The 20713-nt window shown below is 39.5% G+C and overlaps 1 protein-coding gene across 9 annotated transcripts in view; it reads right to left on the bottom strand.

Moving 5' to 3' along the window:
• Positions 1-20713, bottom strand: part of Sergef (secretion regulating guanine nucleotide exchange factor) — a 232351-nt gene that overhangs the window by 62404 nt on the left and 149234 nt on the right. For 2 of the 9 annotated variants that reach the window (XM_071616361.1, XM_071616362.1), the window contains exon 11: positions 11145-11224. The exons of the other annotated variants lie outside the window; for them this stretch is intronic. In XM_071616361.1, the coding sequence (XP_071472462.1) occupies positions 11157-11224 (68 nt within the window). In that variant the 3' untranslated portion in view covers positions 11145-11156. The remainder of the gene's footprint in view (positions 1-11144; positions 11225-20713) is intronic. 9 annotated transcript variants of the gene reach the window in all.

Here is a 20713-nt window from a genome sequence, read left to right as displayed (position 1 = left end):
TTACAAATGAGAAACCTTGGGACCTGAGAGATTGCAGAAGTTGCACAAAGTCAACTATTTAGTAATGGCAAAACTAGAAATTAAGGGGCTGGGGTTGTGGCTCAGTGGTAGAGCACTTGCCTTGCACATGTGAGGCACTGGGTTCAATTCTCTGCACCACATATAAATAAATAATTAAAATAAAAGTCCATCAAAAACTAAAATAAATAAATAAAACTAGGAATTAAGCCCACATACTTCTAACTAAAAAACAATCTATTTTTCTGCTTTACTACATCTCAGCAAATGTCATTTCAGTTCTAGTACCACTACTATCATATATAACCCCAACAGGACATTTGCACTCTCTGAATCATAGCCTCCTCACTTATGAGACAGGATAATTATCTTCCTATACTGTCCTTTATGGTCTACACAGCTACACCCACAGTGCTGTTGCCATGATTAAGTAATATAATGAGTGTAAAAGACCCAGACATATGTATAGATTGTTACAAGCATCCTGAACATCACAACTGATCATTCTGAAGATGACTGGACATCCTTCCAAGATCCTTTGTCATTTAAGGAGAATTTAAGTATACTCACTAGGCAGCCCCTTCTAGCATCAGAAAGTTAATGGCTGCAATGCATTTCATAATGACTTTCAGTAAGACCAGAAACCAAGAGGTTAACGTTCTGAAAAAAAATCCATTAGCCAACATACTGTGTTCCCGGTATCAAGGTATCAAGACTCCCCAGAATATTTTTCTGCTCTGTCACTCATTTGTATACCCAGTTGCCCTCATCTTTTACTAGCAATTTGTTTCTAGAAAAGCAGGATTCCACAGAAGGGATGTGGGCTTGAATTCCATTATCAAGGGGTCAGTGGGTTTGGGGCATTTATTCCAGCTTTCCAGAGGCTTCTGGAGAAATTCAGACCTGGGCTGTAGTTCACATTCTGCTGCTGACTAGGTGTATAACATCGGGCAAGACACTTGACCTCTCAGCCTATGTAAAATAGAAATAATACCTATCTTAGACAAGTTAATTAATGTCTCTGGGTCAGTATTTCTTCTGCCCTAAAATCAACATCATAATTACCATGTATATATAATTTATTATGTGCAAGCCCTATGCTGAGGACTTTACAAGTATTCTGTCACTCATCCTTACAGTTCTGTGAGATGGCTACCATTACATCCAGTTAAAAGATCAGGAAACATGCATGCCGAAGAGTTCAGTAATGTGCTCCATGGCTTTTATGTTATAGAGTCAGGATTCAAACCCTAGTCTCCCTAATTTAAAATTCAATGTGTGTAACCACTAAATCTTATTCCAGAGAACTGTTTCAAGGAAGAAATTAAGTAACATTTATTATTACATGCTTCCTGGGTGACTGGTGTCTGAAACCCTCTTCTCTAAAGACACATAGTACAAAAAGGCTTTATAGAGCCTATGAACCCAAGGCCACTCTGTGTGAGTGTTATGCATTTTAGGAAGGGGAGGGACTTTTCCTGAGCAGGGGGCATTTACTGCCATGCTCCCCAGATTTATAAAAACAGCCATGCTGTGAACATGGGCCAGGTTTATGAATGAAATTCCTCTTAAGTTTTAAAAGTCAGAAAGTTAAAGGCAGTTTAGCATTGAGAACCCTGTTAAAGACTGTAGTAAAACTCACATTCATACATTATCACATATTTCCTGGAGCTGATGGTATCCAAGGTGAATGAGCTGGACACTAATGAGAAAAAGATGTGACTGAGGAGGCAGGACTACATGACCCCCAACCCCCACTGCTTACACAGGAAGGATGAAGGGACAAAGAAGAAACCACATTTTTTTTTTTTTAAACCTTAGGCTGGATTGAACTAAAAATAGAAATGTGATTCAAATGTCTATTACCAAGTTCACTGCCTTTGCATTCTGGAAACCAGGTTCTTTTTCCCTTCATCAAACACATCCCCAAGATCTCATTCCCACAGCCCAGAGACACAGAAAAGTAAGAATTACTGAGAGTCTAATGAGTGCCTGGCATCATGCTGGGACCTCACACCCAAGATCCTATCTCAGCTTTACAACAACCTAGGAGTAGGGGCTGTGTTTTACAGAAGAGAAAACTGAGGCCCATTTAGATGAAATGACATGCCCAAAGTCACTCAGCTAGTAAATGGCAATGCTAGGAGATAAATGAACTCAGGTGAGTGACTCTGTAACCCAGGCTCTCTCAAATACATATGCCTGCTACAAAGAAGCGGAGCTTTATTTTCAGCTAAGAGAGTGATGAAAGTAACAGTGTTATCCAATTTACCTTATGGCTTTGGGAAGGACTCAGCAGAGCAGCCATTTGAATGATTCACTCCTGTGACTGACAAGATTTCTCTTGGTTACAGCTGCTAAATCTGCTACTCCCCACCCCCCCCTCCAGTTGGCTCAGGAGATACAATTATTTATGTAAGAATTTCAGTGGCCTTCTGCCTCAAGGCATGATTATCATAGGCTTTTAAGTGACTAAAGGGGTCATAAATCATAATAAAGGCCATAAAGAGTCAGGGTCAGGGAATATAAAAGAAGAGAGGATACTCTAAAAGCAGAGAAGTGGCCAAATGCAATAGCATAGCTCCTGTAGTGTACAAAAACCCTTCCCTAATAATTTCTTCATCTGATCCTCATGCCACACTGGGAGGTAGAAGTCAGTATCTCCATTTTATAGATGAAGAATGTGAGGGTCAAAAAGGTCTGAGGTCCAAGGTTAGACAGAGACTGGAATAAGAACCTACATCTCATTCCCACCAAAGGGCTTGCCCCAACCCACTCACAGTACAGAATAAAGACAGAAATCTTTAAGAACTATCAGGAAAAGAACTCTGTAGTCTTGCTCCCTGTACACAAGGCCAAAGATGGGAAAGTGTGAACACATCCTAGAAAGGCAGCACAGAGCCTGGAGCTGTGGGCTTAGAAACCTTAACATTTAAAAATCCTTAGATATCAACTAATTACGTGATCCTGGGCAAGTCACCTAATCTCTCTGCCTTGATCTTCTCCTTTGTAATATGTAGGTAACAATACCTACATTATATGATTGTTGTAAGGATTTAATAGGGATTAAAACAAAAAAACAAAAACTACCACCACAGTGCCTGGCACCAAGGCGGACACTTGAATGTTAGCTGTCACTGTTTTCATCATCACCATGAAAAGGTGCTGACACATAAGAAGTGCTCTGGGAGCTGGGCCTGGTGGCACATGCATATAATCCCAGCAACTCAGGAGGACTGCAAATTTGAGGCCAACCTGGACAATGTAGCTAGACCCTATCTCAAAAAATAAAAAAAAAAGGGGCTGGGGTTGTGGCTGAACAGCAGAGCTCTTGCCTAGCACATGTGGGGTCCTGGGTTCAATCCTCAGCACTACATAAAAATAAATAAATAAAGGTATTGCGTTCAACTACAACTAAAAATTAAATATTAAAAAAATAAAATAAAAAACAGGTATGGGGCTGTAGTTCAGTGGTAAAATGCCCCTGCGTTTCAATCCTCGGTGTTCTCTCTCTCTCTCTCTCTCTCTCTCTCTCTCTCACACACACACACACACACACACACACACAGAAAGAGAGAGAGAGAGAGAGAGAGAGAGAGAGAGAGAGAGAGGAGAAGAAGAAGGAGGAGGAGGAGGAGGAGGAGGAGGAGAAAAGGAAGGAAGGAAGGAAGGAAGGATGGATGGATTCAGCAAATGTTCATTCCCCTTGTTCTTTCTTTTGTCCTCTTTTTCCCACACCTCCCAGGGCACCACACACCTGCTGGTTATCTGTAAACCTATTGAGAGAGTGCTTGTCCCAGGCAGCCTACCTGGGCTGGCCTTATTTATGGGCAGTGAATACTATAGTCACTAATCACACTTTGTGCCGTGTGCTTTCAGGTCCCTCCCCAGAAATCAGCAATTCTATCTTGGTTTTTCCTCAGGGAGACAGAGCCTTAACATGTATGGGGCTCCTATGGAGAAACCTCCTCTTGTAATGGCTTCTTGACATTTAGGGAGATAGCATTTAGGGTGAGTCAACCCCCAGCAAAAGGTGGCCAGGAAAGCAGTCTTTGCTCTGGACCAAATTCCTGTAGGAGTAGGAATAACTGCCAAACAGACAGGTTGATGTAACGTTATCCAAGGCACCTTACAGCAGGGCCGCTTGGTAGAAACACTACCTATATATCTATGAAGAAAAGACTGTAATTAAGTAACTCTGCTTCATTAACCTTTCTCTACAGAAACAACTCCCTGCCCTCTCTATAGAGCTAAGTCCCCATTCCAACCAGGTAGCTCTATGTGGATGTTCCAAAGGCTCACAAACTCAGCTACATTGTAAAATATATTTATCGCCTTACCCAAAACCTACTCTTTCCTCTCTTCATGTATTTCCCTTACCAATTATGACACATCTACCTCATCTGCCAAGCAGAAAATTACGTACCACATCCTTGATCTTATCCATTCTTCCCCATCCTTTCTCAACCACTTAATCCTGACAAGCGAACTCTCTCAAATCTCTTCCCTACTTTCTACCTCTGCTGACACTGCCTTAATTCAGGTTCTCATGGTATCTCCCTGGATATACTCTGGTCTCCCTACTTGCCTCTTTACTTCCAGATTCCCTCCCTTTCACCTTGGCCTTCATCCTACCCACAGAATAATTTTCTTAAAATACAGATTAGATCATGTGATAGTCAGTTTTATATACAGTTTGTACCTGCCCCCCTCCTTTTTTTTTTTAATCCTTAGGATTGAACCCAAGGCCTTGTACCTGCTAGGCAAACTCTGAGCCACATCCCTGGCCCTATTATAAAATTTTATTTTGAGACAGATTCTTGATAAACTGTGCAGGCTGGCTTGGAACTTGTTATCCTCAGTCTCCAAAGTAGGAGGGTACAGATGTATGCCACCATGCTCAGCTGTACTCTGATTAAAAACAAACAATAATATATAGATGCAGCTATGCAGGTTTCATTTTGTTTTGTTCTTGTTACTGAGGATTGAACCTAGGGGCATTCTGCCATTGATCTACGTATATCCTCAGCCTGTGTTTGTTTTTTAATTTATTTTGAAACATGGTCTCACTAAATTGCAGAGCTGCCCTCAAATTTGTGACCCTCCTGCCTCAGCCTCCTGAGTTGCTGGTATTATGGGTACGTGTCACCATCTCCAGTGCTGTGAAGGTATTTTATAGATGTGTTTGACACTACAATCAGTTGACTATGTAAAAAATGATACTAGGGGCTTGGGTTGTAATTCAGTGGCTTTCCTAGCATGTGTGAGGCACTGGGTTTGATCCTCAGCACAACATAAAAAATAAATAAAATAAAAAATAAAAAAATTATACTGGATAATCTGGTGGGCCTGATCCAATCAGGCAAAAGGACTTAAGACATGGGGTCTCCCTGATTGCAGTGTCAGCTCCTGCCCCTCCATTTCCTGCATGCCCTGCTTGACAGTTTGCTCTATGGATTTCAGACTTGCCTAGGCAGTCTCCATAGTTGTGTAAGCCAATTCCTCACATTAAATGTCTTAATTTATTTCTCCTACTGGGTCTGTTTCTCTGCTTGAACCTGAGTTGATATAGCCTGACTTTGAAATAATATTCTTATTTGGGTAGAACCTATTAGACTGGTGAAAATTGATAGCTGGACCATGCAAGGCTTTAACAAGGATGCGGAGACACAGAAATCTTTGTTTACCGCTGGTGTCATGTGTCAGGCATTAAGCTCAGTCCATTACATACATTATACCATTTAATTAACACAATAACTCTTTTTTGAGAATTCTCATCCTTTTTATTGAAGAGGTTCAAAGAGACTATAATTCACTACAAAATGGCAGGGCTGAGTTTCTTTCATGAACTTAGCATTCCCTCCCCAAAAAATCACATCAAATTCACTTAAGAATTATAATTTAACAGTATTTATTGAAACTATGATGTTCTATCTTACTTTTTATTCATATTTATTAACTTTCATTTACAACCATAATTTATACTTTTTACAATGATGGGCTGTATGGATTTGGAAGGTGTCACTGATTCAAATACTTCCTTCTGAGGACATATGCCTGAAGCATAGGGTTCTGGACTGAGTGGTAAAAGAACTGTTTTCTTAGTCTGCTTGGGCCTCTCTTCTGCTGGCTCACAACTGGAACATAGCCCTGCTCCCTCTAAGACTTGAGTATTTCATTTATAGATAAGGAGAGGGGACAGATGGCTTCTGCAGTCCTTTCTAGCTCCAACCCACTTTAATTCTATAAACCCAATATTCCCAAGTTCAGCATGGCCATATGCACTTTGTGTGCCCTCTCTCTAATGAACAAAGGTGATTCTGCAATGTGAGCATACAGTAGTGCTGTAACTCAAGACCCTCAAACCACACCCCCACTCCTGCTCTCAAACTTCCTCTCTGGGCCCATTTTACTATCTTCAGACCACCCCACTGCCTGTCCCACTGACAGTTTAAAAGCAACATAACCAAGAAGCTCTTCTCCACTCTGCCATCATTTCTGGCTGGCTCCCCTGTGCTTTGGCCTTTTGGCTTTTGACTAGGAATTACCCTGTCAATCAATCCCAAGACTTATAATTTCTACAACTAGGACTTTTTATTTTTACCCCCAATTAAACATTACTTTGTTGACCTCACTTCCCAATTCTTATTTAGAAGCTGATTTTGTTATCCTTTGAGTATATAAACAATCCTGTTCCCCTTCTATGCCTTCAAGAGGACAGGCTGATGTTGGAGCTTTCAAATGGAACCACAAAGAGACCCCTTTGCAGTTCTCATCAACCAATTACTGAATAATATGAGAGACTATCACTTTTTAGTTATGGATACACCTCTTTGGATACCAAATTCCTTATACACAGAATACCCAAAATAATATTCTCCTTGAGAGTTACTTACCTTCTCTGTTTCTTAGTTTTTCATCTGTGAAAAGGGTATATTATCGACCTTACTAATAACATAAAAAAATAATGCATATAAAGAATATAAAACCAAACATGGACTAATAATGTCAACTATTACTGTTGTTATGGCTCAGTAAATAAATGAGAGTTGATAATCTATTGTGTTGGCTTCAGGGATGCCTCTTTCTCCTGACTCACTGGCCTGCCACCCACAAAGCCAAGTTATTGTAGTCATTAACTTTTTAAAAAACTAGAATTGAGTTCATATAACAACCCCTTTGGGAAACTTTAAAAAAATCAGGAAACAGGTCTAAATTTCTATATAGTACCGGGCTGCCTATACCAAAATTGATGAGATGAGGCAGTAGAAGAAATGGAGAATATAATTAATCTAGTGTCATAGTAGTAGAAATTACCCAGAAACAAGCCAAGTCAAGGGCACCTGCAGAATCACTGTGACAAGAGTGGGGATCTTGAGAGTTCACTTCAAAAGTTGCTGATGCTCTATCTCTAAAGGGGTGTGATGTGCTGGCTAGCATCATCACTTATGGGCTATAATTCTGGGCTTAATTTCTAATTTGCTGTATCACTTTGAGCAAATAATTTTTTTACTTCAGTTGTAATTTCTTCTTCTGTGGGAATTAAGCCATTCCTGATGTTCCTCCACTGTCTATAAAGTCTGTGGTTCAGTATTACCAGGCTTCCCTTCCCATCAAATCAGCCAAGATAGCTAGCACAGTAACACAGGCCTGTAATCTCGGTGACTTGGGAGACTGAGGCAGGAGGATCTCAAGTTTGAGGCTAGCCTCAACAAATTAGCAAAACCCTGTCTCAAAATAAAATAAAAGGGGGTAGGGATATAGTTCAGTGGTAAAGTCACAGCACAAAAAAAAAAAAAAAAAAAAAAAATCAGCCAAGACTCTGCTCCTCTCCCTTGGAAAGGAAAGGTAGTTGTTTCTCACAGTAGAAGCTTATTAACCTTTCCTGGCCATCCCCTTCACTTGGCAAAATTAAATTTTTAAAAAAGCATCTTCTAAGAACTCTGCATAATTTTTTTTCCTTTTTGCCTTCTTTCTATGTAATGCTATTTGGTAAAAATTTCTGCAAGTTGGCTCCCAATTGATCATAGTAAATTCCCTTCATATGCAGAACTTTTTTCAGAAGTGCTACCTGAATAAAATGAACACACTCACAAGATCTTCCAATATAAAGGCCACAGTACCAAGGGTTCAGCTCTGGGTAGCTTCCTTTCTACCATACTGTGAAGTAATTCAACTTCCAGCCTGTATAGCAGTCTCTGCGCCAAAACCACTTCCTCTATCCTTTTCAGCTATGGGCTTCAAAGAGCTACTAATGGAACTTTACATTATTCAGGGCAGTTTGATCCTGTGCCTTTCTAATTCCTTCCAAAACCCTGTTAAACCAACTGGAAGGGAATAAAAAAAGGTATGAATCCACCAAAAAAAGAAGAATGGAAGAGGAGATCACAGCAAAGAGCAGAGCTCAACAAAATTCAGATGAATAACAAATAGATGAGGTAAAGTGACTTTGCAGAGAAGAGCAGGCTGCAGCCTAGTACCTGCGGAAGGGGACAATGAAAAGGGAACCCAGTTCTTTTGCAGAACACTGAAAGCCTCAGGTCTGAGAGGCATCCTCTGAATGTTGGGTAAGGATAAGGCTGAAATCAGAGGGGTTGACTGAAAATACATTTATGAGATAACTAGATGCCCAGATTCTTCCCAACACAACCAGGCAACCTACCTCTTGCTATTCCTAAAGGAGTACTAGACATTTATTCTCTGGAGAAACTGACCCAGGGAGGTCGTGGACTCACTCAGGAAAAGCAGACTCACCAGAGGGCGGGAGTGAAGATAAGAATAAAACAAATGGGTTAAGTGACAGTCTATATACTAGATGATGGGCCTCTCCCCCAGCTTCCTCCCTGTTATGGTTATGAAGGCCTTAACCCAATCAGTGAATTAATCCCCTGATGGGATTAACTGAGTGGTAACTGAAGGTGGGTAAGGTGTGGCCAGAAGAAGTGGGTCACTGGGGGCATGCCTTTGGGGTATATATTTGGTGAGCTGAGCTTAGTCTCCCTCTGTGCTTACTGATCATCAAGTGAGCTGCTTCCCTCTGCCACACTCTTCCACCATGATGTTCTGCCTCACCTCAAGTCCCTAGGAATGGAACTGGCTGTCAATGCACTGAGATCTCTGAAATTGTGAGCCCCCAAATAAACTTCTTCTCTAAAATTGTTCTTATCAGGTCTTTTAGTCACAACAACAAAAAAGCTGTGTGACTAAACACTCCTTCCATTCTGCTCCAGAAAGTCAATGTCTTGGCATATACACTCCAAGACAGGAGATGGAGAAAAAGTCCAGAAATATTGACCCCTGGAGGTCTACCAGTGAAAAACCTCCCCACTATTCCAATCATTTTATAAGCAAGTCTGGTAGCCAGTGAGCCCTGTTCATGCATAGTCTCTGTGTTTCCTCTTTTAATGACAGCTTAAAATCATCAGATCTTTAAAAAGGAAAATCTCTCTGTCAGGGTCTCAGCAGAAGACAGCACCTCAAACTAGGCAGCAAAGTTTAATAAAGGAACCAAATTTAGAGCTAAGATCAATATTTAGTATCTCAGTGCTACTAAATAAAGCTAGAGTTTTGCTACCTCTAAGCCTGAAGAAGAAGGGAAAGAAGTGGTTACCAGAACTGGAAAGGGTGAAGTTATGAAAAGGAAGCCCTGACTTAAGTTTTAGAAGAATATTTCCATTAGTATATGTCTGTGTCGCTGACTTGAAAACACAAGAGCAAGAGAGATGACAAAGAGAGCCATATGGAAAGCAATGTGAAATACCAGAAAGAGCACCAAAGTGAGTCAGAGAAAACAGAAAGAGACACGCTGAATACCTACTCTGTGCCAAGAGTTTTTCCATCAACCACATGCTTTGCTCCAATGACAAGCACTTAGAAAAGCTAGATAAGAAAAGCTTGGATAAGAAACCCCCAGTTCAGAGAAGATAGCAACCTTGCCCACGGTCACAGAGATAGTAAGTAGCAGAGCTGGAAAAGAAAACAGCTTTCTAACTCCAATCCTCACGTCCTTTATACTATGTGTTATGGTTTGGTTATAAGGTATTCCCTAAAAAGCTCATGTGGCAATGTAGGAATGTTCAGAGGTAAAGTCATTAGATTTTGAGAGCTATAACCTTAATGTGTGGATTAATACATTTGATGGATTAATCATCTGAATGGATTACTGGGTGCTAACTGTAGGCAGGTGAGGCATGGCTAGAGGAAGCAGGGTGTTTTGTCCCTAGCTACACACACACACACACTCATTCTCTCTCTCTCTCCCCCCGCCCCTCTCTCCTTCCTAGTTGCCATAAGCTAAGCCTCTACCATGCCCTTCCACCATGATGTTCTACTTTACTTGGGCCAAGAGCAATGGAGTCAGTCCACCATGGACTGAACCTCTGAAACCAAAAGCCCCCAAAAAACTTTTCCTCCTCTAAGTTGTTCTTGTCAGGCATTTTGGTCACAATGATGAAAAGCTGACTAACACACTTTATTATGCTTCTTGAGGCAAAATATGCAACGCTTCTGAGATTCTGTTTCCTCATTGGTACAATAGGGATTGTACTTTTCCTGAGAACTTCAGAATTACTGTAAGAATGAAAGGTGATGAGCTGAAGAAGTGCTTTACAAAATGTGAAGCAGTAATCACACACAAGGAGCTATGAATGGACACATGCATGGCACGCCAGGGCTACACTGTCAAGTTTTCTGACAAAGTCAGTTGCTTGGCTTAGCTTTTTTTTGTTGTTGTTGTTGTCAATAGACCCTTACTTTATTTATTTATATGTGTTGCTGAGAATAGAACCCAGTGCCTCCCACATGCTAGGCAAGCACTCTACCACTGAGCTTGGCTTAGCTTTTATGGGAATGAGAAGAAGCTGCAGTTGCAAGTAGGATGGTATAGAATCTGGATGTAGCCTGACAGATTTCAGAGCCACAATGATACTTTCTTCTCTTCCCCCCCCCCCTCTTTTCTTTTCTTTTCCTGCCTCTTTCTCTCTCCTCCTCCATCCCTCTTTTGCTTTCTTTTCTTTTCTCTTCTTTCATAATCTTGCCTTTAAATCATGACATCCAGTGTGCTGAGGACCAAAAAGTTGGCAGCATCTTTTTTATTTTTTGTCTCAGCTGAAAAAGCATAAGCTTACCAAGTTAATATCTTACAAAGCCACAAGATCAGACTCTCTTCCATATCTTCCAGGTTCCTCTGCTGAACAGCCATTAGCTTCTGAAAATAGATCAGATTAATTCATTCCTCTGCTTTAAAATCTTTTAAAACCCCATAGGATGAAATCCCAGCTTCTTATTCTAACATCAAGGCCTTTATGGCCTGGCTATAGACATCCCTGCAGCTCTGTCTCCTATAGCTCTTCACCCCTCCTGATACACTCACTCCTACAACCATCTCCCAATTAGCTATGCCTTCTCTGGTTTTGTTTATGTTGATCCCACTTCTTGGAAGGCCTTTCTCTTCTTACTAGTTATTCTTTAAGATCCAACTCAAATATCATCTCTTTGGAGAAGCATTCCCTAACTCCATGTTAAGGTAAAGATGTCAAGTTTATGAATGAACAAAACAGTCTCAGAAAGCATGAGAGTTGTAAGGACCTTAAAAATTATCTTACACAATTTTATCTGTAAAGGAGGCCTCCTTAAGGTAACAACACCTTATCTAATATTCAGGACTTTTAGCCAGGTGCTCTTTCCACTACATGATATAGCCTCTTAAGGAATGAATAAATCCATGAAAGGCCAAATGGGCAAATGAAATATTGCTGAGGCCCTGCTCAGAGAACTTGTGAGTGAATGGTCACAGCTGTTCTGCATTTTAGGGCTTTAGGTACACCAGGAGGAACAGGGATTCCACAGAGACAAGAGGCAGCAGCAGCCAGAAGGTGGTTCAGAGGGGCAACTGCAAAAGCTGAGGCCTGTGGATGCTGAAGGGCAACCCTGTGAGCCAAGATGTTCACAGGGAGCTAGGATGGTGCTGCCCAGACTCAAGAAGCTTCTTTCTGTCTAAGCTAGGTCAGAGCAGACTCCCTGGCCAGTTTGGCCATTATTAAAGCTGCCCAATGCACACCTGGCTGATCCCCAGGTGCTATGCTCTGAAGATACACAAAGGGCTAGATTCTGCCCCTCCAGACAAGGATTATCAGCAGTACTAGCTCTGCCATTGCTTTTTCCTGTCTTTCCAAAGTCACATGCATATTGAAAGCTCAGTCGATGCTGCTTCATAAGCTAATTAGCCAGTCTGACCTATGAAGGGAACAGCACAATGAGGGGAAGTGCTGACCCCTGGAATTAGCACATGTTAGTCTGAATCCTGAGTTCTACCTCTTTATGTCTCCATTTTCCCATTTGGAAAATGGGGACAATTTTTGTTTGTCTATTTCCTACTTTGTGTGGTGATGGCTAAATGAGATGACATATTCCAACACTTAGTAGCTACTCAGTCACTGTCACTTTGCTTTTACTCTGTAAAAAGGCATTATCCTTTTTAAAAAAAAAAAAAAAAAAAGTAGTTTTGTCTACTGCTGTAATTGTCAATATCTGACATATCTTCTAAATAACCCATAAAGGAGGTAAAGGAAATCTGGCTGTGACATGTCACCTCACTGATTACCAGAGTTGATTTTGCTGATATGGCTGGCTAGGTGAGTGTTTTCTTCCTCTTTTACTGCTGCTTGTGCATATCTTCCAAAGCTACATGCTCTGTCTAAGAAAATGATCTTCCCAGTTAAAGGAGGACCATTTTTCTGTCAAGGATACACAAGTAGCTGTGCTCCCCTGCTAGAACCTCCCCACCACCACCACACACACACACAAAAAAGCAGCTCTAAAAAACCCATAATAGTTCCACATCATCAAAACAAGAAAGTCAACACCTTTAGCATGATATTGGAGACTTGGCCATATCTGACCGTACGTTGTCTTGCTTGTCAACCACCTGTCTCTCAAACCTGATTCACATTTTAAAGCCTTCCTATCTGTTAGAGTCTGTAAACAAGTCAGGATGGCGCCTAGCAAATGTTAGAGTCTGTAAACAAGTCTGGATGGCGCCTGGCATTTTGCCAGAGGGAGTGGTTTGTGAAGTAACAACAGCGAGCCATGAAGTGTGGAGATTCATTACTGGTTGACTGCTGTATCGAGTTTATGTTAATTAAGATAAGCTGTGTGGAATGTATAAATACCTCTGTTGTCCTACAATAAACGGCTCCCACTCCTGCTGTATCAATCTACACAAGTTGCTCGTCACCCCTCGGCTATTTTGCTGCAGCCGGACTGCGGCACCTATCCATGGTTTATGTTGACCCTTCAGCACAGAATGCTGCTCTTATCTTTCCTTTATTAGGAGCCACCTCCTCCATGAGGATTTCTAAAATTAATCATTTTTTCTTCTTCACACTCTCTTGTAATTCTTATCACTTTCAATTTTGTATTCATTCATTCATTGTTTAAATGCAAAGTATGTTCCTAGGCTGGCCTGGAACCTGGATTCTCCTGCTTTAGTCTTGAGTAGCAGGAATTACAGGTGTATACCACCTTGCCCAGCTAAGAGGACAGACTTTGAGAGGTATGGAAGACTTTAGAAGTTGTCTACTCTAAGCAACTGACAAGGATCACACAGAGAGTTAGTGATAGACAGAGCTGAGACCAGAGCTCAACCCTTTTACTGCACCTTAGTTAGATATACATTTACAAGGCTCCAAGTCTCTTCAGTATTTGTAAACAAGTACAGTGTTTCACAGTAGCAGTTTTTGCTACTATAAGCAATCATAAAAGGACCAGAGTATTGCGCTAAAACATGATGGTCAATATAGTGCCTAAAAAGACCAGCTTAACAGAGTAACTCAGCAAGGACGAAAGTATTCTCAATAGCCGGGCACCCTCACCTTCAGGTGGCATATAAAATGCCTCTTTTGAAGGGATATAAACAGTGCTTTTTTAGAAGTAATAGTGAAACAAAAACAAAAAACAACACCAGGAGCTAAAATGGTATACCTTGGGAAATGAGGTTATGTGTCGTAAACAGAAATGTGACTTGAAGAGTAACCAAGATTCTGTAAAAACATCTATTTACTATGAAACATCTCTCCCAAATGCAAAAAGTTTAATATTTCTGACCTGGTTGAGAAGAAACTATGGTGCCCCAAACAGCCAGGTGCAATAGGAACAAATATATCAAGCTCAGCTGTGCAAGGTAGGACCTGGGACAAAATGCCAAGAACCAACAGAACTAAAAAAGTTTGCTCTGTTCTGTGGTTCCCTCTTCCTGGCAATTGGGCCAGGTAACCACTTCAGGAAGCTTCCTGAGAAGCAACCACCAGTTTCTGTCTGAGCAGCATGCACTGAACCTGAGTTCTAGCCCGACTTTCTGTTACTGATAAGCTATGCAATTTGTGTTAAGTTACTGCCTCTCTTTATGTCTTAGGGCTGCTAAGGTAGGTAGCCAATGAATCTGATAAACAGACTGAGATAATTGAGCAGCCATCTGGAAAAATAATGAAGTTGAATCCACAACTGACATTGTATACTAGGATTAATTCCAGACAGATCATAGATTTACATGTATGTACTAGAATAAATATGAGGAAAGTCCTTTATTCCCTTAAGTGAGAAGAGCTTCTCTACCTTAAAATCTACAAGCCATATACAAAAAGAATGACAAATTTAATCTACAGTAAAAGAAAAGGTTGCATGGCAAAAACAATAAAGACAAAGTAAACAAAAGCACCAAAAGTAAAAACAAAAGACAAAAACCTTGGAAAATATATTTGTAATTCAAACTACAAAAGAGGCCGAATCTGCCTAATGTCAAGGGCTACTAGAAATTTATTAGAAAGGGATCAATAATCCAATTGTTATAAATGTCTATCTTAGTCTGTTTGGGCTGCTATAACAAAATATCTTACACATGATAATTTACAAACAACAGAATTTTGTTGCTCACAAATCTGGAGGCTGAGAAATCCAAAATCAAAGGTGACCTAGTGTCTGGTGGGGACCCATTCCTCATAGATGGCACCTTTTTTTGTGTCCTCACACTGTGAGAGGGGAAAATAAGCTCTCTTGGGCTTCTTTTATAAGGGCATTAATACAGTTCATAAGAGTAGAGCCCCCATGACCTAACCACCTCAAAGGGTCCATCTCTGAATACTATCACACTGGGGACTAAGTTTCAATACATGTATTTAGGGGTGGGGCCATCAATATTTAGATCACATAACAAGGGCAAAGAATATTGTGGAAGGAAGATAATGGCCTCCCAAACTTGTTCAGGTCCTAATTCCTCGAGCCTGTGAATATGTTGTTACCTGGCAAAGATGAATTGAGTGAGAAGACAAAATTAGGGTAACTAATTAGCTCACAGTAGATAGAGAGATTATCTAAATTATCCAAATGAATCCAATGTAATCACAAGGGCCCTAAATGTGGAAGGAGGAGGCAGAGAGCCAGTGTCAGAATGATGTAGGAACAGAAAGACTTGATGAGTCACTGCTGGCTTTGAAGATAACGGAGCCACAAGTCAAGGAATACAGGGAGCTTATAGAAACTGGGAAAAGCAAGCAAATGAACTCTCCCTAGAGCTACTAGAAAGGAACGAAGCCTGCCATACCCTGATTTTGTCCCAGTGAGACTCACTTCAGACTTCTAACCTCAGACTCTTAAGGTAATGCATTTGTATTGCTTTAAGCCACTAATTTTGTGGTAATTTATTATTGTGACAATAAAACACACACACACACACACAGATGAAACAAACCTTCACAAAGAAGAAAATATAAATAGCTCTTGAACATATTTATAGTATCTAAAATTAGAGTTTACAAAGACCACAATAATCTTAAAGAAGAACAAAGTAAAAGGGCTTACAATACCAAGTATCAAGATTTATTTTAAAGCTATAGTAATGAAGATTGTGTGGTAATGATACACAAAGAGTAAAACAAACTAATGAAAAAGAAGAAAGAGTTCCAAAGCACACACAGTGTTCACAGTCTCAATTTCTAACAAAGGTGCCTCTGCAATTCAACGCCAGAAGGATAAACTATTCAATAAATGGTTCTGAAACAATGTTTTTTAAAAAAAGATTTTGAGGTGAATTTTTAGTCCTAAATACATGGGGAAAAAAAGCTTCACAAAGAAACAATATATTTGCACAAACTTGGATGAGACAAAAATATCTTAAACAGGATGTAAGTACCTCAACCCACTGAAGGAAAGACAGTCTAGACAACTAGACTTCATTAAAATTAAGAACATCTATTCCTCAAATGACACCATTAAAAAAGCAAGAGAGACTTACAGAAGATGCTTGCAATATATAATCTAACTCACGGTTGGAATGTGTAAGACACAAAGGATGCCTACAAATCATCAAGAAAACAGACAATTCCATGAAATAGAAAAGAAAGGAACCCCTCCAAACTCATTCTATGGGGCTAATATCACCCTGATACCAACACTAGACTAAGACACATCAAGGAAAGAAAACTTCAAACCAATATACCTGATGAACATAGATGCAAAAATTCTCAATAAAATTCTGGCAAATTGCATACAAAAACTTATTTAAATGCACCACAATCAAGTGGGCTTTATCCCAGGGATGCAAAGGTTGGTTCATAATAGGGAAATAAATAAATGTAACTCATCATATCAATAGACTTAAAAACAAGAATCATATGATCATCTCAATAGATGCAGAAAAAGTACTTGACAAATGCTTAATGAAGGGGTACTAAATACCCCTTCATGTTCAAAACACTAGAAAAACTAGGGATAGTAGGAACATACTTCAACATGCTAAACTCAAGGCCAACATCATTCTAAATGAAGAAAAATTGGAAAGCATTTCCTCTAAAACTGGAACAAGACAAGGATACCTTCTATCATTACTTATATTCAACATTGTCCTTGAAACTCTAGCCAGCATAATTAGAGAGAAGAAAAAAATTAAAGGGATAGGAACAGGAAAAGAAGAACTCAAACTATCACTATTTGCTGATGACATGGTTTTATATTTAGAAGATCCAAAAAATTCCAACAGAAAACTTCTAGAACTAGTAAATAAATTCAGTAAAGTAGCAGGATATAAAATTAACACCCATAAATCAAACACATTCCTATTCACCAGTGATGTATCCACTGAAAGAGAAATTAGGAAAACTATCCCATTCACAATAGCCTCAAAATAAATAAAATACTTGGGAATCAAGTTAACAAAAGAGGTGAAAGACCTCTACAATGAAAACTACAGAACAGTAAAGAAGGAAACTGAAGAAGACCTTAAAAGATGGAAAGATTTCCCATGCTCTTGGATAGGCAAAATTAATACAGTCAAAATGGCCATACTACCCAAAATGCTATATAGATTCAATGCAATTCCAATTAAAATCTCAACATCATTTCTTATGGAAATAGAAAAAGCAATCATGAAATTCATTTGGAAAAATAAGAGACCCAGAATAACCAAAGCAATCCTTAGCAAGAAGAGTGAAGCAGAAGGCATCACAAAACCTGACCTTAAATTATACTACCAAGCTATAGTAACAAAACAGCATGATATTGGCACCAAAATAGACATGTAGACCAATGGTACAAAATAGAAGACACAGAGATGTCTTCTACATAAATACATAAAAAACCTACATAAATACAGCTATCTCAAACTATACAAAGGCACCAAAAACATACAGTAGAGAAAAGATAGCCTCTTCAACAAATGGTACTGAGAGAACTGGAAATCCATTTACAGCAAAATGAAAATAAACCCCTATCTCTCACCATGCACAAAACTCAACTCAAAGTGGATCAAGGACCTAGGAATTAGTCCAGACACCCTGTGCATAATAGAGGAAAAAGTAGGCCCAAATCTTCATCACATCAGATTAGGCCCCAACTTCCTTAACAAGACTCCTAAAGCACAAGAAATAAAATCAAGAATTAAAAAATGGAATGGTCTCAAACTAAAAAGCTTCTTCTCAGCAAAAAAAAAAAAAAAAAAAAAAATCATTGAGATGCACAGAGAGCCTACATTTGGGGAGTAAATTTTTGTGCCACACACCTGTCAGATAGAGCACTAATCTTCAGTATATAGAAATAACTCATAAAACTTCACATCAAAAACCCCCAAACAACCCAATCAATAAATGGGCTAAGGAGCTGAACAGATACTTCTCAGAAGAAGATATACATTTGATCAAGAAATATATGAAAAAATGTTCAACATCTCTAGTAATTAGAGAAATGCAAATTAAAACTACTCTTAAGATTTCATCTCATGCCAGTCAGAATGGCAGTTATCAAGAACAGACAACAATAAATGTTGGTGAGGATGTGGTGGAAAAGGCACACTTACACATGGCTGGTGGAACTACAGATTGGTGCAATGAATCTGGAAAGCAGTATGGAGATTCCTTAGAAAACTTGGAATGGAACCACCATTTGAACCACCAGCTATCCCACTCCTCAGTCTATACCCAAAGGACTTAAAATCAGCATACTACAGTAACACAGCCACATTAATGTTCATGGCAGCTCATTTCACAATAGCTAAACTGGAAGCAACCTAGATGCCCTTCAACAGATGAATGGATAAAGAAACTTTAGTATATATACATAATGGAATATTACTCAGCATTAAAAGAGAATAAAATCATGGCATTTGCAGGTAAATGGATGGAGTTGGAGAATATCATGCTAAGTGAAGTAACCAATGCGAAAAAACCAAAGGCCGGATGTACTCTCTGATAAGTAATGCTGATCCATAATGGGGAGGGTGGAGGCATAGGAAAAATGGAGGAACTGTGATTGGGCAAAGAGGAGGGAGGGTGGGAAGTGTGCATGGGGACAGGAAAGATGGTGGAATGAGATGGATCATTACCCGAGGTACATGTAAGACTGCACATAGAGTGTGACACTACATCGGGTACAGCCAGAGAAACGAAAAGTTGTACTTCAATTGTGTACAAAGAATCAAAATGCATTCTGCTGTCATATGTACCTAATTAAGATAAATAAATAAATAATTTTTAAAAAAGAGGTGAAAGACCTCTACAATGAAAACTACAGAACAGTAAAGAAATAAAGAACACCTTAGAAGATGGAAAGACCTCCCATGATCCTGGATAGGTGGAATTAATATTGTCAAAATGGCCATCCTGCCAAAAGTGTTATACAGATTTAATGCAATTCCTATTAAAATCCCAATGACATTCTTCATAGAACTAGAAAAAGCATCACAAAATTCATTTGGAAAAATAAAAGACCCAGAATAGCCAAAGCAATCCTTAGCAAGAAGAGTGAAACAGGTGGTATCACTATACCAGACCTTAAACTATGCTATACAGCCATAGTAACAAAAATGTCATGGTATTGGCACTAAAACAGATTTATAGACCAATGGTACAGAATAGAATACAAAGAGACAAAAACCCACAGAAACACAGTTATCTCATGCTACACAAAGGTGCCAAAAACATTCACTGGAGAAAAAATAGCCTATTCAACAAAAGATGCTAGGAAAATTGGAAATCCACATGTAACAAAATGAAATAAACCCTTATCTCTCACCCTACATGAAACTCAACTCAAAGTGGATCAAAGAGTTAGGCACTAGAACAGAGACCCTGTGCCTGTTAGAAGAAAAAGTAGGCCCAAATCTTTACCATGTGGCTTAGGATCTGACGTCCTTCACAAGACTTCTAAAGTGCAAGAAATAAAATCGAGAATTAATAAATAGGATAGATTCTAACTAAAAAGCTTTTCTCAGTAAAGGAAAAAATAATGTGAGGAGAGAGCCTACAGAATGGGAGAAAATCTTTACTAATGCACCTCTGATAGAGCATTAACCTCCAGGATATATAAAGAATTCAAAAAACTTAACACCAAAAAAACAAACAACCCAATCAATAAATGGGCTAAGGAACTGAACAGACACTTCACAGAAGAAATATAATCTATCAATAAATACACGAAAAAATGTTCAACATTTCTAAGCAATTAGAGAAATGCAAATCAAAACTACTCTAACATTTCATCTCACTCTAGTCAGAATGGCAATTATTAAGACTACAAGCAACAATAAATGTTGAAGGACGTGGAGAAAAGGTACATTCATACATTGCTGGTGGGAATACAAATTGGTGCAACCACTATGGAAAGCAGTATGGAGATTCCTCAGAAAACTTGGAATGGGCCAGGCACGGTCAGCACACACATGTAATCCCATCAGCTGGGGAGGCAGAGACAGGAGGATTGCAAGTTCAAAGCCAGTCTCAGCAAAGGCGAGACACTAAGCAACTCAGTGAGACACTGTCTCTAAAGAAAATACAAAATAGGGCTGGGGATGTGGCTCAGAGGTCGAGTGCCCCTGAGTTCAATCCCCAGTACCCCTGCCCCCTCCAAAAAAAAAAGAAAAAGAAAACTTGGAATGGAACCACCATTTGACCCAGCTATCCTACTCTTCAGTTTATATCAAAGGACTTAAAATCAGCATACTGCAGTGATGCAGCCATAATGTTTATAGCAGCTCAACTAACAATGGCTAAACTATGGAACCAACCTAGGTGTCCTTCAACAGATGAAAGGACAAAGAAAATGTAGTTTATATACACAATGGAATATTACTCATCCTTAAAGAAGAATGAAATTATGGCATGTGCAGGCAAATGAATGAAACTGGAGAATATCATGCTAAGCAAAATAAGCCAAT

The sequence above is a fragment of the Marmota flaviventris genome, chromosome 9, assembly GCF_047511675.1.
Source record: "Marmota flaviventris isolate mMarFla1 chromosome 9, mMarFla1.hap1, whole genome shotgun sequence".
In the NCBI taxonomy this organism is placed as follows: Eukaryota; Metazoa; Chordata; class Mammalia; order Rodentia; family Sciuridae; genus Marmota; species Marmota flaviventris.
The sequence above is the reverse complement of the archived record's forward strand: the minus strand, read 5'-3'. Positions and strand labels throughout refer to the sequence as shown.